Here is a 21,175-nt window from a genome sequence, read left to right on the forward strand (position 1 = left end):
GAATACAGTTCAGTGCTCATTTACTTGGTTATAACTGATAGTTTTCATATTAATGTAGAGATAAACCAAAGTTCATCTGTTTCCATTGTGGTATATAAGGAAGATTAGGCTCTATTTTTGTGATGGTCTTATCTACTAAAGTTTAAGTAATGTTGCATGTCTTACTTTTTCTTGATTTACTGTTATAGCAAGTGAGTCCTAAAACCTAGGGTATTTTATATTATTTTTTAAGAACTTTAGTATTCTCATAGCTTTTATAGGCTGTTTCTTAGGTTAGTCATGTGAAAATAACCTGCAGCTCCTACTGCTGTGAAAATATAGCATAGGGTGTTTAGGTAAAGATTGTTTTATAATTTATTGGAAGACTTAAGATTTGTTATAGGAAATGTTGTGTAGACTCACTTGACATCATCTAAACACTTGACATGGTTACGGATGGCTTCAACGATATTCTAAGTCTTTATAGTTTCCATCATAAGAGAAGTATTTTAGGTTGAACGAGAGTAATGCTTCTTGCAGGCTTTTTCAAATCAAGTCAGACACTGGGTTTTCTTTCAAGTAGCCAAATATTCCACATTATGGTTAAGCCAGAGCTGAGAGCCTTTGCCCCAGAGTGGGCTTCTTCTTTGCAGCTGTATCCCCCATTTATTCTTGGGGTTTGTATTTATATAGTGAATGGTGCTTTTCTGTGGAGATATAATGTTTTGTTATGGTGCAGTGGGGGCACTGTTAAATGGTTGGGGCAAGTAGTTTTAAATTTTATTTACATTTTTATATACTTTATACATCCAAACAGCTTATGGTAAAACGCAAATATAACAACACTGCAAGCTTAATTGTGAAGGTACAGTGAAGAGAGAGGAAGAAAGAAGGGAGAAATTCTTTATTTATATTTATCTCTACATAACTTTGCTTGTGTGGTACACCCCCTCCCCCCCTTTAGTAAATCTACTGGTTGCATCTTTGTGTGATCCTGGGATGTGGATCCTATTTCCTTGGGGCTCTTTACTACTGGAAAAGATGAAAGAGGACACTAGAGACCGCTCCTGAATGAAAAGGTGATGCATCAAATCTCTGACTCGCTAGCCTCATCCTTTTAGTCTTGTGTTGGGGTGCTTTCATCCTGTTATTTTTCTAGTTGATGACCCTCTAGTTACAGCAGTGAAAGCCAGCTTGTCATTTCTTGATTACTTTGGGGTCTGTGACTCTTCATTGTTGACCATGGTAATCTTCTATTTTCCTTTCATGTGTCAAAGAAAAGTTTTGATACGTGACATCTTTCTAGGATTTGGAGATGACTTTAAAGGAGAGGACCCTATAGCTAAACCTCATTAAAAGTGAGGCTTCTTTTTTTTTTGTTTAACTACAGTCAAGTTTTTCTTTATGAATTCTGTAGTAATCAAAATTTATGTGTGTGTGTGTTTTTTTAAAGATTTTATTTATTTGACAGAGAGAGAGACAGAGAGAGAGGGAACACAAGCAGGGGGAGTGGGAGAGGGAGAAGCAGGCTTCCCGCTGAGCAGGGAGCCTGATGGGGGGCTCGGTCCCAGGACCCTGGTATCATGACCTGAGCCGAAGGCAGATGCTTAACGACTGAGCCACCCAAACGCCCTTCAAAATTTATGTTTATTATCTTTTTCAGTTAGTGCTGTGTTTTATTGGTTCTTTTTGTTTTATGATAAAATTAGATCCCTCAGCTTTTTTCATGACATGTTAAGCTCAGCACCCAAATGCATCTTTTGGAATACCTAATCAAGAAAAGCCTATTAAAGATAAAAAAATAAATACTTATTGAACATACGTAGACATTAGCACACTATGCATAGTAAAATGGACTCTGGGACAGTTGAGGAATTGGTTAATGTAGTCTTAATTTAACTGTGTTTTAAAAAACGTAGTCATACTTTTTGCTTGAGCCTTGAAGCATTGTTTGGAAGTTATAATCCTGAAAAATTGCTTGGGGACAGAGAGCAGCAGAGTGTTTGAATGTTGCTCAGGGAAGCTACAATATTGGAGACCTGAGTGGGTCCAAGAACCATAGTTCATCAATTCTGGACCTGATATTAGAGAGCTAAGCTGGAAGCCTCTGAAAAGCAGAACAAAAATTCCTGAGTTTTGAAGTGCCTAGGAGACAGAGACCTACCCTGGGAATTGGGGTGGCTTAAGAACATCAGTGAGGAGAGTTGAAAGCTCTGAAGTGAGTAGTAAATTGGCTCTTTTTACTTGGGGGCACCTGCCAAGTAAGTCTCAACTAGAAACTGAGAACCCAGGGGTATAGAATCCATGTTTCATGGGGTTGTAGTGACAAAATAGGAAACTTGGAGGGGGGGTTGCTTAAATACACAGTTGGTCTCCCATTCAAGATAAATGCCAAATTGTATATGGTGGGAGCTGAAAATACCTGAAAGTTCAAACCATCCCTTGAGACTGAAGTGTCAAAGACCAGTCATACTCTCAGTTGAAAGTTGTGGAGTCGGGTCTTAGGAGCTACTAGAAGTAGATTAAAGCTTTCCAAATCCACAGCACAGCCTCTCTCCCTCTCAGTTCCTTACTGGATTAATATAACTTACCTTCTGTTCTGTCTGCCCAGCACAACAAGGAGTCAGTCCTCCCATCATCTGGAACCTCTATGAATCAGCATTCAATAAAAAATTACTAAGTATATGAAGAGACAGGACCATTTGATTCAAAACCAAGAGAAAACACAAACAATAGAAAGCAGAAACACAGGTGATCCAGTCATTGGAGTTAGCAGACAAAGACTTTATTATGTTTAGGAATATAGGAGGAAGAAAAAGAACAAAAGAGGTAAGAAAGTGAATTACCCTGGAGGCGTGTGTGTGTGTGTGTGTGTGTGTGTGTGTATGAGAGAGAGAGAGAGAGAGAGAGACCATTGTAGAACCAAAGAAATATTTGTCAATAAGAACTCAGTGGATGTGTTTACAAACTTATTGGACTTAGTAGATGATAATATTCATGAACTAAAAGGCAAGTATCTAGAAAATGTCCAAACTGAAGCACAGAGAGGGGGAAAATAAAATAGACTAAAACAGAAGAGAGCATAAAACACACTGGGAATCTGGTCAAAAGATCTGTCCCACATATGATTGGAATTCCAGAAGAAGAAAGGAGAATGAATTGGTCAGACACAATAAAAAAAAATATTTCTCATTAAACTTTCAGGACATCATCATACTTGAGGATTTGTGAACTTCTAAAGATGTATTCAAAGAAAACCACACCTACCTACACACTGGAATGACATCTTAAATTGCTAAGGATGCGAACCTAACATTCTGTACCCAGTAAAAACATACTCTTAAAGTTAAGATGAAATAAAAAGTACCTTAGGCAAATAGAATTTGAGAGAATTTATCACCAGCACATTTTCACTAAAGGCAATACTATAAGGCAGTTCTTTAGGCAGAAGGAAAATGATCCTAGAAGACAGTCAGAATGGGCTTACGTGGAGTTAAAATATTCTGTTGTTCTAGGATTTTAAATGTAATATTTTTACTAGATTATAGTAAGTTAGGGATGCATGTTGTAACAACTGAAATAATAGTGAAAGTATATATCCAGCAAGTTAAAAAGGGACCTATAGATTAATAAAGTATTTGGTTAAACTAAAAGAAAGGAAAATATGTAAAAAAAAAACAAAACAAAAACCCAAAAAAACAAAAAAAACCCAAAGCAAAACAGGTGTGTCAGTAGAAAACAGATAGATGATAGCTATAAACCTAAGTATATAAGTAATTAAAACAAATGAATTAAATCTAGTAAAAGCCAATGATTGTCAGACTTCCTTAAAGAATAGCACCAATATCCAGGTTAAGAGATAGAGCCTTTAAATATAGGGACACAGAAAATGTGAAAGGGATGAAAAAAAAAAGACCTCTGGTGTAGCCATACTAATTTCAAATAAAGCTTTTAAGGCAAGAAGCATTACTAGAAACAAAGAACAGTTCATAATGCTGAAGGAATCAATCTGCTATGAAGATATAACAGTCTTTTATTTTTTTTAAGATTTTATTTATTTATTTGACAGAGAGAGAGTGAGAGAGGGAGCACAAGCAGGGGGAGTGGGAGAGGGAGAAGCAGGCTCTCCGCTGAGCAAGGAACCCAATGTGGGGCTCAATCCCAGGACCCTGAGATCATGACCTGAGCTGAAGGCAGACGCTTAACCAACTGAGCACTCAGGTGCCCCGAAGATATCACAGTCTTAAATCTATTATGTCATCGATAGCATAATTTCAAAATACATAAAGCAAAACAAAATACAAAACTAAAAGGAGATGTAAACATATCCACAATCATAGTGGGAGACCTTGACACCCCTCTCTTTAAAACTGATCAAACAAGCAGGTAATATCAGTGAGTATATAGAAGATCTGAACAGTTAGCAAACTTGTCCTAATTGTGTACTCAACTATATAAGAAATTATTCTTTCTTTTTTTTTCGCTGAAGAATAATTGACATACAGTATTAGATTCCGGTGTATAACGTAGTGATTTGATATTTATATACATTATGAAATGCCACAATATGCCTAGTTCAGGTGAATATGGAACATTTATCAAAATTGACCAAATGCTAGGACATAAATATAATCTTAAACTTCAGATATTTGAAGTCATTTAGAGTATGTTTGGACAATAGTAGAATTCAGTTAGAAATTGAGAAAAAACTGGAAAATCCTCAAATTCCTACAAATTAAATAATTTACATTTAAATCATAGATTGTAAAAGAAACTGCAACAGAAATTAGAAAAATACTGAACTGAAGGGTTATGAAGGTACTAAAATCAAAAATTTCAAGATTCAGGTAAAGCCATGCTTGGAGAGAGCTGTATGGCTGTAAATACATATATTTAGAAAACAGGAATAAGAACAAAAAAATTAGTGATCTGAATTTCCATCTCCAGAAAGAAAATTAAATCTAGAGAAAATAGGATAAATGTAGTGATAAAGAGCAGAAATCAGTGAAACAGAATGTATAATAGAGAAGTTTAATTAAGTTAAAATGAGATCTTTGAAGAGACTAATGTACTTGATAAACCTTTAGCAAGACTAATGGAAAAAAACGGCAAACACAAATGACAAATATCAGGTATGAAGAAGGGGAAATCGCAAAATCTACAGACTATATACTAAGAGGATATCCTGAATGATTTTACAAATAAGTTTTGGGTGAAATGGACAGATTCCTAGGAAATACAATGTTTTCAAAAATAAAAATTAGAAAACCTCAATAGTCATATATCAAACTGAATCTGTTTTTATTAATGCTTATATAAGGAAAACCCTAGACCCATAGGGCTTTACTGGTGAATTCTTTAGAACACAGTTCTTAAGCAAATTCTTACAGAAAATAGAACAAGAGGGAAAACTTCCAAATGCTTTATATAAGGCTGGCATAATCTTCATATCAAATCTGTTTTGGACAATATATAAAGTAAAATTATACACACATTTTATGAACGTAGATGTAAAAATCAAAATATTGGAAAGTTAAATCCAACAATATATAAAAAGATAAAGGTGAGGGTTTATTTCAAATATGCTAGGGGTGTTTGACATTCACAAACATTCACACAGTGGTTGATGCAATTTCCCACATGAACAGAAAATGGGAAAAGCAGTCATGATGATCTTCATAATACAGAAAAACATTTATTAAAAGTCAATATCCATTCATAATGAAAATTTCTTAGTAACCTAGAAATAGAAGGGAATTCTATTAGTCTGATAAAGAGTAGCTTTATCTTGTAGCTATGAATAGCTGTAAAAAGCCTGCAGCAGAAATTATATTTCCTACTGAAATTTTGACTGCTTTCCTGTTGAGATCAAGAATATAACAAGGATGCCCTTACATAAGGGCAAAAATCATATGGATTAGAAAGAAGTAAAACTTACTACTCATAGGTAACGTGATTTGTATGTAGGAAGATCTAGTGGAATCTATGGGCAAATCATTAGAATTGAGTTTACCAATGCCCCTGGAAACAAGGTCAATATACAATAATTGTATTTTTATATACTAGCAACAAATAGAGAATAAATTGATAACATTTGAAAGAGCATCAAAAAATCAAACATCTAGGGTGAAATTGAGTGCTGCATATGTAACAGCTGTGCAGAAAATCCCAAAACATTATTCAGAGAAATTAGAGAAGATGCAAGCAAACTGAAGCGCACATACCCTATTAATCAGTTGTAAGGCCAAGAATAGCCAAGGCAATCTTGAAGAATAAAGCTGGAGGACTTAGTTATCCAATGTGTTATAATCAAGATGTGTTGTAAGGTTATCGTCATTACAGCATTGTACTGGGGTAGAGATAGACCACTGTGCTGCCATTGATTAATTTCCTTGAATTTATAATGTAGTGAGCCTTTTTATAGACAGAGAGAGCCTTGGTGTGCTCTGACCTGGAGGAGGTTTTTTGGTCATTCAGCCAGAAACCCATACTCCTCTAAGTAGTGCTGTTCTTCTCAAGCTCCCCAAGAATAAGAACCACGGCTAAGTGTTGAGGGCTTGAATAGACTTTCCTGCTGAGATACAGACCACATTCAAAGTGAGTTAAAAAGCGAGCTACAAAGTTAAAACAGTGGCCAGGCACAGAGTTAGGCTTGAGGTACTGTCCAACTTGAAATTTTTTTTTTTTTTTTTTAATGTGTAGAAATTCAGAGAAGCTCCCTATGGAAAAGAAGAACTTGATTTTGGCAGGAGAATGACAGTCTTTGAAAGAAACTCAGAATTCAAGAATAATACTGTCCTTCAACTTAAAATCAACTACATACAACAGTCCAAAAAGGAAAGAAAAATGACAGTTTACAAGGTGTAGGTGATTTCCACATGTTTATAGAGAGCATTGACACAGAGCTTTGACATGCTTATACTTTATTTGAAATTAAATTATGCTAATTATTGAAATAAATAAGGGTTTGCCTTTATACCTTGGAGCTGTTTTTGATTTCTCTCTTTCTTTCATCTTCTGCCTGCCCACATTCAATTCCAAAGCAGATCCTGCTGGCTTTGCCTACACGGTATGTCCAAAATCTGACCACCAGCTCGAATGCTGTTACTCTTGATCCTGGCCCCAGCTGCTAGCATTTCTCACCTGGCTTTTGGCCATAGCCTCAAAGTACTGTCTCACTTCTGCCCTTTCCGTGTCATAGGCAGAATTGATCCTTTCAAATGCAAGTCACATCATGTTCCTTCTGGTCTCAAAAGGCCTCAATAGTTTCCCATTAAATTTAGTGGAAAAGTCAAATTTCTTACCATGATCTACAGGGATTTACCTTGTCTCACCACCTTCCACAGCCCACCACCATCCACCCTTCAGAAACTGCTCTTCATTGACTCTCAACCAAGTGACTGTTAGGTCACCACTCAAATACCATTTTCTCCTTCAAGGCCTCTGACCCACTTACTTAATACTGGATACCATCCCTCTCACCAAGACTCCCTTTTACCCCTCCTTCCTTTTTTTCTAGAGAGATGAAATGATCTAACATATTATGTAACTATATTGTCAATTTTTCTTCCCCCATTAGGAGGTAAGTTCTGTGAGGGTAGGGGTTTTTGTCTGTTGGCTTACTGATGACTTCTCAGTACCTGAAAAAAATGCCTGACTTAGGTTTGGTATTCAGTAGATATTTGCTATGCAATTATTATGAATATCAGCAAAAGAAAGTTTGATGATGAAACTGTTTAAAATTGAAATATTTTGAATTTGGTACTTTTTCTTATTTTTAGTGCTTATACAAAAGTTTAAAAAGTACTCTAGAATATTGCTTTATGAATAAATCTGTTTTAAGCTGAAGCATTTATTCTAGTCTTAAGTTTTAGTTTGACCTTGTGTTTTATTTTTCTTAACAGTTGTCCATTTTTCATAATGGTATATAGAAAGTATCATTTGAATTCTCATTAGACTAGGACCAATTTATCCTAAAAAGCAAAGTGAAAGTGACTACAGCAAACCTTAGCTAGCTATCTTATAATTTCTGAGAATTGAGTTCTTATGGTAATTTTCTGCATAGATGAGAGTTACTATTTCTGGGTAGCAGCTTTTAAAACTTCTTAACCTTTTGAACGTCAGTATTTCTAAAACCTTTTCACTTTTCTCAAAGAAAACATAATGTATATAATTTCATCTTTCAAAAATAATTTAGTCCAAATGAGCATGGGTTGTTACACTGTGTTAAGACATTTACACATGTCTTAGAGGTATATAGTTGTTTACTTCATTGATATATTTCTGTGCTTAATTTCATGGTTTTAAGCCTCTTTAAATTTAAATTTTCTTTTATCTTTTGCTGTCACATTATTGCCAGCTGTGCATGGGATCCAGATGACCAAACTTTATAACTGAGACATGTATATTGGCCAGGGAAGGCCTGTAGTGATTTCTCATGAATCAAGAACACATGCTTTACTCTTCAAACCTTATGATACTAATTTGGGTTTTTCAGAACCTTTCTCCTCTTATTTCCTTGCCTGTTTTGCCAGGTGGGTCATTGTCATGGACTTCAGAGCTGGAAGAGGGCAGCCTGGGTCCCATTCCCTCTGGTCTTCCTACTGATCCCAGGAGTGACCTGTGACTTTTAACATCCATCACAGCTCTTATGCACTGCTTCTGATCAGGGGTTTTCTCTCTTCAAACATACTGGTACGAGATACTGTCTCAAAGCCTCTCCCTCCTCCCCCAAAGTAATCTGCTTTTTTTGAGGTACTCAGGAGGTGGGTTGTTACCTTTTAAATTCTTAACAAAGTTTGGAAGTGATATAGAAAGGAACTTCCTCTCTCCCTCCCTCTTGCTCTCCCTCTCTTTTCTCTTTTCGACCTGAATTATGTAGCAAAAGTTGATGATGTGCCCATTGATGCAAATGGTTGTTGCATGGCTACATGTTGGGGCACCTATAGTCTCAGTATTTTGGGGGTATCCTAGGAGCAGGACAAGGCCTCTGTGGCACTACAACGTGGGACAGAAGTCAGAAGTAGGTTCGCTGTGGCACGAGGAAGTGACTGCAGTTGGGAGGGAGCATTTAGCATCCTCTTCTGTCCTTTTACTCCAACCATTTCCATCCTTCGAAAGACTTCACTGGGACCCTGGATAAAGGTAAGGCAGGTTCTAAGGCTGGCAGGTGGGGTGGAGGTGGAAAGGTTCCGGGGGCAGAGTCCTTCAATAAAAAAGGAAAGGGATGTTGTAGGAGTGGAACTGGGAAGAAGTTAAACCTTGGTCATCTGGGTGTGGCTAATCATTTATATATAAAGAACCAAGTTTGCTTACTCTCTCTTTTTGCACCTGGTGTTAGTGTATTTGTGAATAGTGTATTTGTGAATAGTTAGTGTATTTGTGAATAGTGTATTTGTGAAAAGAGATGTAGAAGACCCAAAGTACCATTGAAGATAAACATAAAAACATATGGGTTCTATTTTATGACTTTAATTATAATTTTGTAGCCTTTAGGGTTGTTTTTATTTCCACAAAATCGACTTAGATTTAGATTACCTTAGATTTCATTTTTAGTAAGATAACTAACACTTGCAAGGTTAACATTTAGGGTCTGTACTTTGTACTGAATGGCTCTAACTTGGTTTTGTGGGGAGGTTGGAGAATTTGCCTTTAGAGAATCTATAATGGCTTAGTAGTCCCAGTTACATACATTTTTTTTAGTCAACTTCTTGGACCTGATTGAATGATTCACTGGTTGAATACTAGCTCTTTTGCTTGAAGCTTTTAACCCATGAGGTAGAGGGGAGGGAACAGGAGAATGAATGAGAACAAGAGCATTACCAGAGTGTGGGGGCAGGAAGGGGAGCTAAGTAATTACCTATAACCACTAGAGGCCTCTCTTAAGCCAAGTTTCATGGTTAATATCACTAGGTTTCCATAATGGGGCCTGGCTCTGTCATTGTAAATTAAGCATATTTTATGTTGTAGTTCAGAATAAATAGTATGAGAGCACTTTTTTCCTAGAGCATATATTATAATGTAACCCAAATGTTTTCTTTAATGTGTTTATCAGAACAACTGATGATTTATTAGACTGAAAACAAATTAGAAATCTCCCTCTGCTCTTTCACTCTCTAAATGAGCTGTTGATAAAAACATGTAATCAAAGAATATGCCCAGATGAAAATTATATGCCTCTTTGACAGTGCAAGGATATTTAGGTTTAAAATTATTACTGATTTAGCATGGTGTGTTTAGTTGTTGAGAGTAGTATATATTTTTCTGATGTAGACTATAAGTAAAGTTATTTTAGGTTGTATATTTAAAATTTCATTATTATAAGCTTCTGATATCAAAAATCTATTTAAGAAATGATTCAAAAACTTAGGCTTAATACTGTCTGGGGTAAAAATAAGTGCTTTCCTTTAAGAATAATGAAGATACCATTTTTCGTTTGGAATTATTTTGGATGTGGGTTGACCTTGTGGAGATGCAGGCAGAGAAGGCAGGGTCATCCTGTCTGATAAGAATTGTTGTTCTGTTCCACAATAGGAAGGCTGACAATTTGGAACTTTGTTCCACTTTTGACAACTCATTGTTCATATAGGATTTTCTTTGTCACGACCACAACTAGTTAGTTGTACTAATTGGAGCACGTTCTAGGTTCTTGGATGCTGTATTTGGGATGTGACGACCACATTTACTGCCCTGCATGGTGGCCCTTGGATGATTCCTTGGAGTTCCATGAGGGCAGGGGAGTTTTGTGAATTTTGTTCATTACTCTATCCCCCAGAATTTTGAAGAGTGTGCAGTACAGAGAAGATACTCAGTAAATATTTGTTGAATGATCTTATTATTGCATTTCAAAAATAGCATGAAATATGTAGTAAGGAGTCGGTTTTTCAGTGAAAGAAATTAATGGAGAAACTGGTAATTTCTGTAGGGAAAAAACATCCTGAGAGTATCACTCCTGCTACCTGGTCTATTTTTAGTATGACTTATGTTTTAGATATGTTTTGAAGAAGATTAGGATAATGCCTGGGTTCTGATCTTTGTGTCATATACGTAATATAACAAGGCTTGACATAGTACCTGGTGAGTGGTAAATAAGAGTTTAAAACAACATGTTTTATGCATATCTCCCTTAGTATTCACAGCCGTTCTCCTAATTAGATGTCAGCGTCATTATTTTATAGGTGAGAAAACTGAGTGACTTGCTCTAGGTCACACAGCTGATGAGGTTGCTGGCCTCCCAACCTCCGCCTTTTTATTACATGCAGCTTCTCACACAGAGTTTGAGCTGACTTTGTAAATATTTTTCAGATGTGATGAAGTGACGGTGATTTGTGATGTAATTTGAATGTAACTTGCAAGTGTATAAGATATTGGCATTGCAATGTGTTTACAAGGAGGGGTCAGGTCTGTTTCTTTCCTGCGGGGCTCTCTTGTCAGAACTGTAAGTGTTCCGATAGAGGCATTTCCATTCTCTATGCTAAGAATTTCTGTTCCCATTTTACAGATGAGGAAACTGTGTCTTAGAAAGGTTAGAAACCTCCCGAAGGGACTCAGCTAATGAGTGGCAGAACTGCAGTTTAGTCTTAGGTCTTAAATTCTGGAACGCTGACATTTTCATAGTATAACTGTGCCTCTTGTTAGAATAGTTATTTTACGATTATCTAACTTCATGCTTTAAAAATTATCATTTGAATTTTACTGATGAATTGCTTCTAAATTTGAGCTTGCAAATATTTTATAACATTTCAAGAATTTTCTTTCACATTTGCCCACCTGTATAACATTTTTTAAAGAAGAGAACATTCCTAAACACTGTGTACACCTTGTAAATCACACTACCATATTTCATTTCATTTGGCATTATTTTTTTTCCTTCTACACAGAACTGGAGAAAGCAAGATAAAATTTTATAATTATATTTTTCCATTTCCAATCCTACTTAATATGTCCCCTTATACGCTTAAATTATTTGAGTTTCACTCAAGATTTTCATTTTGTTGAAACTATTTGCTTTTGCTGTTAGAAATAGCAGTGAAAAGAAAGAAATCCATTACCTCATTTCATAGTGAAAAAAGCTTATAGGTACTTTGTGTTCTTAGTTCAACATTTTAGGTGTAATGTAGAAATCTACATTTGTTGACTTTCTGGTTTTTGTTTGTTTGTTTTGTTTTGTTTTTTTGATGGCCATAAAACTGGTACTTACATTTAGGAAATTGTAGCATTTATGCTATAATTGGTAAGTTTTTCTTGCCTTTTCTATTATAATACCCTGGTTTTGCAGTGTCTAGCTGTTATAATTTAATTTAAAACTTTATTTAAACTATGGTCTACAATGGTTTTTAAAAAGTAAAATTAGAGAATAATACCATTTACTTCTGTAATTTATCTACTCCAAAATTGAAACCATCCTTATCAGTCATGGATAGTCAACCCTTCCAAATACACACACTCCTTGTCACATGCTTTTGTTGCTTTTCCTTCCAAGAACTTGGTTTTCTCTCTGTTTGTGTTTTCTTTTATATCTTTAAGTTACATGGTTTCTTATACAGCTGTTACACATCTTAAGTTTATTTTTCAGTACTTTATGCATTTTTGTTGTTATTGTGAATAGCATCATCGTTATTACAGTTTTTCCTTTTTTTCCCCTTTTCTGTGTGTAATGGAAGAGGTTAAACAAATTAAGAGTACTACATTACCATGTCAATAACACATACATTTTAGCAGAGCATATAATGGGAAGCAGTATTTTCCATCCCTGTTTCTAGGCCCACCCCTAAACACAGCCACTTTTAACCACTTCTCTGTTTCGTTCTGATGGCCACTTCCATATCTTTAAGACATTCTATAGGTATTTTTGGCTATAATACTTTATTAATTTCTGCCAAGACCCGGATTCTAAACAGATACCAAAAATAACAGGGTTTATGGAAAAAAGTAGGTTAGGCAGATAGCTCAAAACATATAACCCTTTGTTACTAGAGCAAGGAAGGGTTTGTGACTTGAGTCAGGAAGGAGTGAACCTGCTGAGTTAAGGGCAAAATGCATAAAAGCTGGGGAGAACCATGCAATAAACACTTCTAAAACAGAGCAGATGGGTCAGCCTGAGTCAAGAGGCATAGTGTATGGAACTGTTTTTCTCTGAGGCTCTCAGCTCTGTGGTTATGCTTTACCTCTTACTGTGTTTCTTAGCATCATAAAACATTAATGTGCTGGGGTGAATTGCATATATGCCGACGTCAGTAGGCCAGTTGCTGCTGACTCCCGACCTAAAAACATGTTTCATACCTTGTGCCAGAAAAATGGACTCCCCTTGCCCAGCCCCTCATGTAGTTCACTGATGAATTGGGGTTGATTGACAGTGCCTAGGTTACATCTTTATCTTAGCTATGATGGAGACGAGACTGGTAAATCGTTTCCTTAATTATCTATCTCACTTCTTCAAGGTAGAATGTAAAAAACTATCAGAATATGGAGAATGGGGCGCCTGGGTGGCTCAGTTGGCTAAGCGTCTGCCTTCGGCTCAGGTCATGATCCGGGGTCCTGGGATCCAGTCCCACATCGGGCTCCCTGCTCAGCGGGGAGTCTGCTTCTCCCTCTACCCTTCCCCCCACCGCTAGTGATCTCATCCACTCTCTCCCTCTCAAATAAATAAATAAAATCTTTAAAAAAATGTAGAGAATGTGTTCAAAAGTTTTGGGTTATCAATAAGAGAGGTCTAATACACACATATTTACAAATGTATATATACATCTACATATGTATGTATACCTTCATTTATCAGTTTTAAAAATTATTCCCCACTCTGACACATGAAGATTCAATGCCGTTGCATTACCTATTAGCTTCACCTTATCATTTCCCCAATTCTGAGTTATTTGATTTCTTCTACTGATTGTCTTTTGATTTTAATAAATTTTTAAATCTCTTATCTTGTTCTGTTAACTTTTCTCAGTATCCCTCCATATTTCACTGTGTAAGAAGATGACATTAATGCCCTCTACTCCTGTCTTCACCTCTTTCTTCTCTTCCAATTCCTGTTTTGTATCAACTATTTATTTTTACATAGCTGAGACTGATAACATTAAATTGTTCTATAACCATAATTAAACCTTCTATAACCATAATTAAACCTTCTAAACTTTTGATTCTAAAAGTTAAAAACCAATAAATACTCTTGATCGTATTATGACAACATAAACATTCTTTACCACTGAGCTGACCTGGGGGATAAGATTTTATTCCTTTTTTTTTTTTTTCTTTTTAACTTTAGTCCAGTTGTCTCTGCCCCTAGGCACCTAAAAGGAGATATTCTTGGCCTATAGAACAAATGGTTTGTCTTTTCTTATGGTGCATTAATTCCACAAAATCTTGTCACATTTTAGATCTTCGTATTTGGGCCATAGCATTCTTTTGGATTATTCTGGATTTTTTAAAATTTTGAATTACCTCTTCTTTTCTCCTTGAAAGAGCATAGCCAGCCTTTAACATATCTTGAAGATCAATACTGTCATTTGGAATCTACTTTTCTTTCCCTCCAGGAGCCCTCTGTTCCAGTCTTCACTACCATAGTTGCAGCAACTAGGCTGCAAATTCATCCTCAGGGATGTTTCTCCATTGCACTCTTAAAAGACACTGTTTTCGGGGTCCTGTGACTTTCCCTTTCATGGTTTCCTCCCTCGTTTTGCCAATGAACATACAAATTAACTTCATCAGGCAGAAGTTGTGTGGGTGTGGGAGGCTTTTGGGATACCCGCATTTGAAAAAAATGTGTGTGTTTTGCACTCACACTAGATTGATATTTGGCTGGATATAGAATTCTATGTTTGCAGTAACTTTCACTTAGGAGTTTAAAGATAATGCCTCTCTATATGCTTGTGTTATATTGGGGTAAGAAAGTGTGATGCCAGTGTGATTTTCATCTTTCTGTAAATGATTGTTCTGTGTGTTTGTTTTTCTGGAAACTTTTATTTATTTATTTATTTGTCCTTTTATACTGAAATGCCATAGATGTGCGTCTCGGAGCAAGTCTCTTTCACTCATCTTGTTTTGCCTCTCATGCATTTCCTCTGGGAACTTATTACTTATTTAAAAATAATTGTATCCTTTTTCTTTTGTATATTTTCTTTTCAGAAAACTTATCAGTTGGATAATAGCCCTTCTAGATTGATTCTGTGTGTCTCTCCTTTCCGATCTAGTTTTTGTCCCATTGTGTTCTTGTAGTATTTTGAACATTTCCTCTCTTTTTAATTTTAATTCTTATTTTGAATAATTTAATTTCAGTAATAATTTTTTTTCTTATGCTCTGTTCTTTTTGTACTTTGCTGTTGTTTTGTGCAATGTCTTCTTCAGTTGTCCTGGGTATACCAATATAATATGAAAGTTATTTATATTATAAAATAATAGGCTTTTTTAAAGCTCGATTCTGTAAATCATCTCTGTTTCTTCAATAGTTTGTCTCTTTTGTAATATATATTTTTTCTTCTTGTTGATTATTTTGGAGCTCTGAGTGGGTGTTTTCCTATAGGTCTCTTTCCTCAGTAGACGTCTCTGTGGGAAAAGTTGAGCAGATCTGTGCACATGGGTGAGACTTTGTTTTAGGGTGCCTGGATGAGAAGTCTGTCCATAGGCATGAAGGGGTGGGTACCTCTCGATATACAAATGAGCTAGGCTTGCTTTTTGGACATCAACCCTCACAGAATAGGCCTATCTTTGTAGGCAATTTGAATGGTTTTATCATAGACTATCTTCTTTGCTTGGATTGTCTCTGGGGTCAGGGTTGGAAAGATGTGTTTTTATTTGGGGGAAGTGGGGCAATTGGTACAGCTGCTTTATTTAATTCCCCTGTTATCATTCCCGGTTCTTACACCCACCTTCTGCACCTGCTGATGAGCCCATCTGGGGTCTCAGGAGAGATTAACTTCCTCTTCCCTTGTACACCCTACCTCCCTCCCCCATGTGTCTGGGCTTTAGCTTCTGCTCTTAGTCAGCATCTCCGTCACACATCCACAAAACGCTTGTTTTAGTCTCTTTTGTCTAGTAATCGCTATCCCTCCCCAACTTGGTTGTTTTGACTGTTACAGGTTTTTTTCCCTTTTGTATTCATTTCCTGTCTTGGGAAAGAAAAGATACAAAAGCATATATTCAGTCTATCAGCTTGAGCTGGAAGGCTTCTCTATTGTGTTTTTTCATTTTTTTAACAAGAAGCATGGTGATTTTTGTATTTCAGTCAGTGTATTGTCCTTTCATGAAAATCTTATTCATTTCAGTAGTTTCTAGGTTGATTTTCTAAGTTGGTAATCTTATTCTGCAGGTAAGGCCAGTTTTGTCTCTTGTAATCTATATACTTATTTTTTTTTCTCGTTTGGCTAGAAACACTGAACAATATTGAATGATAGTGATGATAGCAGATATTGAATGTGATTTTTCCAAAGCCTAATATTGAACTGATTGAATTGTAAAGTAGAAAATAGAAAATATTGACTTCATTATATAGAATCCTGTCTCACTGAGAAAGATAACAGAAATTTCCTGCACAGGTAGTATTTTTGAGTGAATGGATTTGGCACTTACAGCCCGAGTACCTCTTGTACATCTTTGACCAATAACCACAATTCAAAATTGGAGATGAGAAAGAAAGGAAAGTAAGCTTTTTAAAATAATAAATTCTTCCAATGGAGTTGACCAAATTTCAGATGTTTATCATTATTGGAGAACAAAGTTACTTTTATTTCTTGCCAGTAAATCAAGGAAAACAAGTCCCATGACTGGCAGCTGTCATAGATCTTCTGCCCTAAAGCCAGTGAAAACAATGAAGCAACCATAACTGGATAGATACATGCATGTGGTAAACACAGCCTACATGATTGACAGCTACATGACAGGTCATTGCGAGGACCAAAAGACTTGGTTATTGATTATCATGTAGAAGAAATCAACCACTTGATTTAGTTTTGTTTTTTTGAAGGGGCTTTAAGAATTGACTTGTAGATGTTAAAACTGATTCATGATGTGAAACTCTAGGATATAGTATTTGGAAATGCTTGGTGGAAGTTGCAGGGGAGTGATTTTCTGTCAAAATGAAAAAAACTGTTTATCAGTTCTGTCCTTAAAGGGACTTATTAGTTGGAACTATCAAAAAATGAAATGAATTGCCTCTTGTGGTTGTGAGAACCTCATTAATGGGACATCATCTGGCAGAAATGTTAAGAGAAGAAATGGGGAGGATGGCCTAACTAGTCTCTTCAGTGTCAAAGATTATATGGAATAAAGGAAAACTATCCTTTTAGCATTCTGGAATATAGTATTATATTTCAATATTAAGTGATGTAATAAAATAATACAGATATCAGAAGAAGTTATTCATCTTTTATGTTTTTTTTTAAAAGATTTTATTTATTTATTTGACAGAAAGAGACACAGCGAGAGAGGGAACACAAACAGGGGAGTGGGAGAGGGAGAAGCAGGCTTCCCGCTGAGCACAGAGCCCGATGTGGGGCTCGATCCCGGGACCCTGGGATCATGACCTGAGCTGAAGGCAGACGATTAACAACTGAGCCACCCAGGCGCCCCTCATCTTTTACGTTTTGCACGGGAAATTCCTCTCTTATATTTCTAGTAAAATACTTGTGTCCTTAGACTTTTCTTTTGCCAGCTTTATCTTCTTTTTACCATAATCAAATAGTAAATTATTTCTCCAGTTTTGTAAGTAGAACAGACATCCAGTAGCCGAGTTTTATAATGACTTTTTTTGGTAACCTCTCTGGCATTTACTTTTTTAATTTTCCACAGCTGCTACTGTCTTTTCTCTCCCTCTCTCGTCACCCTCCATCCCCCCACCCCTCAGTTGAAATCCACTGGGCCACCTGTAGTACCTCTCCAGCCATTAGTTCTTCTCCATTCTCATTGCCTATTCAAACCGTCATCATTTCTCCCTAGGACAGAGTGTCCTCTTGCTCCTTTGAAGCCCTTCCTTCTTGCCAGGATAATTTTTTAAACCGAAAAACTGCTCGGTATTACTACTCATAGTTCAGTTCTGGCGGTGCTTTCGGATTGCTATCAAAACAAAATGTGAAATCCTACTATGACATAGTTGGTCCTCCAGGATCTGACCCTGGCCTGTTCTGTGGTCTTCTAAGTCCGTGTTGTTGCCTTCTCAGTGTTCACAGGGCACCACAGCCAGCTCTCAGAGCTGCTTTCCTTCCCCTTGTGTTGTAGTTTTTAATGTCCTCATCTTGCTCTCTCACCATGCGGCCTTTTAGCTCTGTATGTTCACAACCACAACAGCATGGGGAAGATGTGAAATAAAAATGTATTTCTTGTCCCATAATATATGAACTTTCCATGTATTTGGAGATTAGGTTTTGTCGAATCTCCATTTTCCATGACATGGCAGAGAATCTTGAAGTAGGTAGAGAAAGACCTAGAAGTAGCGTGGGGCTCCTGGGTGGCTCAGTCTGTTAAGCATCCGCCTTTGGCTCAGGTCATGATCCTGGGATCCTGGGATCGAGCCCCACGTTGGGCTCCCTGCTCAGTGGTGAGTCTGTTTCTTCCTCTCCCTCCGCCTGCTTGTGCTTACTCTCTCGCTCTCTCTCAAATAAATAAAATCTTAAAAAGAAAAAAAAAAAGTAGCTTGAGGTAGCCATAAAACTCATGCCTAAAAGCACATACACGCTAATTCTGTAGGAGAAACTAGGAGGACTTTCATCATATGCCTTCCACCTTTCACTTAGAATTCTTACAGATGTATGTACTTGCTGTCCTAGTTCCCATTCGGTTAGAAACAACACATTGGAAGATGGGGTAAAGTTAGGATGTCAAAGGTAAGGATGTTGGCAAGACTAGAGCTGATATAATGATAGCCTGAGAAGAAGGCACTCTGTGGGAAAAGAAAAAACAGTAAAAAGTACATAAGAATATTTAAAAATCACAGCAGTTTGTTAGAAACAAAATAGACCTGTGCCTTGGTCACATGGTATTATAATTGATGTTCCAAATTCTGTCCATCATCATGAGGAGATTAATTTTTGTTCATGCACTGTTTGAAATTCAGTATTATTGCTTAAAGGTATGAGCAGGGTGAACTCTCGAATATGCTGAGTAACCCAGCCTCCTACCGTGCTAGATAAATGAGTTCTTGCTGAGTTTCTTTCTGAAAGCTGCAGGGTATGGTGCTCTGTTTCTGATCATTAATTTCCCTTTGGTTATATTCATATTTCTAACAATGTTATTTAGTGATCTTCTGTTAGGGCATTTTTCTATTAATTTCTGATTTCTCGTGTCATATTTGGAAACTAATAAAATGACCCCTTTCTCTTGGCTCTTATTGTTCTTCAGATCTCTTATTCATGGAGCCGCTTATGAATTTTCAGTGGTGGAAACCTCAGTATATCATTAATTCTGATACTATTTTGTATTAAATCCCTCTGACATTTTCCAAACTTTAACTGAATTGGTGGGAAGGGGAAAAGAGGGGGATGAAGCCTCCATCTTTGAAGATGGCTGACAGATAATAACCTCAAGGTGTGAGACAGCACCTGAGGTGTGACAGATACCAGGTGTAGTCACAGTACTACAAGTCCCTGTGCCGTGGCTTGGAACCACGTATCTTCTTGGTGTGAATCACTTGAGACATGTTTCTTTCGTCTCTCAGTGGGGTTAAACTCCAGGGGAAATTGGGCTGGTGGTGCCAGAGGGTGGAGGGTGTGTTGACTAATCTGTTAAGTAGCCTTTTATCTGAGAGTCTAGTTTCTCATGAGTATTTCTGACCAAAAGCGTAGATGGTTGGAAATACGGATTTTTGTTTTTAATTAGTCTCTCTAGGGACGAGAGGCTTATTTTTGAAGAATGGAATTTTAAGGAAGCCTGACAAGCTCAGTTTTCATGTGACTGAAAAATTTTGGCAGCTGAAAAAGCTTTCCCAACGAGGAGTTCGAGCCAGACTTTCCAGTGGCGAAGCCGTTCTTGGGGGGTTAGACTTGTGGGTAACCGGTACCTTAGCGCTCCCATCACAGTGGTACCGTTTAGAGTGCTTATGGCACTTTCGTGTATCTTGCTTCCTATTGGCTCCGAAGGCTCTCACAGGGTTTATCCTTCCATTGGGTGCCTTATAAAGATCTTCACTCTTCCATCCCATATTTATACATTTTAATCGGGTTAGTTGATACCTACCACAGACGTAGGGCAGCATAATGCCTCATTATTTCTGCAAGAAAGATCTTTGCCTCCTCTCTTATACCACCACAAAATTATAATGCTACTGTATTACCACAGTTTTGTAACTTGAGAGGCAGAAATTGATTGTTTTGCCCAAAATCCTGTAGGAACACAGAAATAGGCTAAAGCGAGCAGACTTGGGACGCCACCCAGTTCCATTCCCCGTTCCTGCATTGTAGCAACCCGACAGTCAGCGGCTCCTGCTCGACCCTTCCTGTCAAATGAGGCAACCAGTTCTCTTGTGCAGTTCTGGCTGTTAGAAAGTTTTCAGGTGATATTTGCTTTTCTCGAACTTCCACCTATTGATTCCTATTCTCTCTTGTAAGATCTTGTTTATACCTACTTCTCTTTGACTTGTCTTCAAATATTTGGACACCTTCCAAGCCTCCTTGCAGTCTTCTCATCTCCAATCCAAATATTCTATTCATTCCTTTCAGCTATCACTTAAATCCTCTGGTTTCCAGATTCCTCACTATACTGACGGCTATTCTTGGGCATATTCTCAATGTCCAGTGACCCTTTTAACTTCAAATGACTTAAAAATTATTCTTGAGGTTATTGTCCATCAGCCAAATGCCTACTAGACTTGTTTTCTCCTAGCGTCTGACCTTTGTGGTGACCTAGAAGGAGAACAATGCTTTTTTATGTTTCTGTTTTGAAATATTTGAAAAGGTAGTGTGTTCCATGTCATTGGATATGTGAAGGAGATGTGCATAATGTCAAGGATGTTAAAGATAAATAGCAAATTGGGAGTGTGGTGTCCTTACAAAAGTAAATTAAAATGGCTACTTAGAAAGTACCTGTATATGGGGGCACCTGGGTGGCTCAGTTGGTTAAGTGTCTGCCTTGGGCTCGGGTCATGATCCCAGGGTCCTGGGATAGAGCCCCACAACGGGGCTCCCTGCTGCTTCTCCCTCTCCCTGCCCCCACCTTGTGCTCTCTCTATCTTTCTCTCTCTCTCTCTCTCAAATAAATAAGTAAAATCTTT

General features: G+C 37.1%; 1 protein-coding gene across 6 annotated transcripts in view; it reads left to right on the top strand.

Moving 5' to 3' along the window:
• Positions 1-21,175, top strand: part of BCKDHB (branched chain keto acid dehydrogenase E1 subunit beta) — a 205,376-nt gene that overhangs the window by 72,609 nt on the left and 111,592 nt on the right. Inside the window, exons 9-11 of one of the 6 annotated variants that reach the window (XR_014147774.1) lie at positions 944-1,058; positions 2,591-2,808; positions 6,682-6,955. The exons of 2 other annotated variants lie outside the window; for them this stretch is intronic. Coding sequence is in view for 1 of the 4 variants with exons in the window: in XM_081828583.1 (XP_081684709.1) it covers positions 2,591-2,659 (69 nt within the window). In the remaining 3 variants the exon portion in view is untranslated. Of the gene's footprint in view, positions 1-943; positions 1,059-2,590; positions 6,956-21,175 lie in introns of those variants that run through there. 3 more of the 6 variants (XR_014147773.1, XR_014147775.1, XM_081828583.1) reach the window with 3 other exon arrangements.

The sequence above is a fragment of the Leptonychotes weddellii genome, chromosome 8, assembly GCF_054177405.1.
Source record: "Leptonychotes weddellii isolate Sample4059 chromosome 8, ASM5417740v2, whole genome shotgun sequence".
Classification (NCBI taxonomy): Eukaryota; Metazoa; Chordata; class Mammalia; order Carnivora; family Phocidae; genus Leptonychotes; species Leptonychotes weddellii.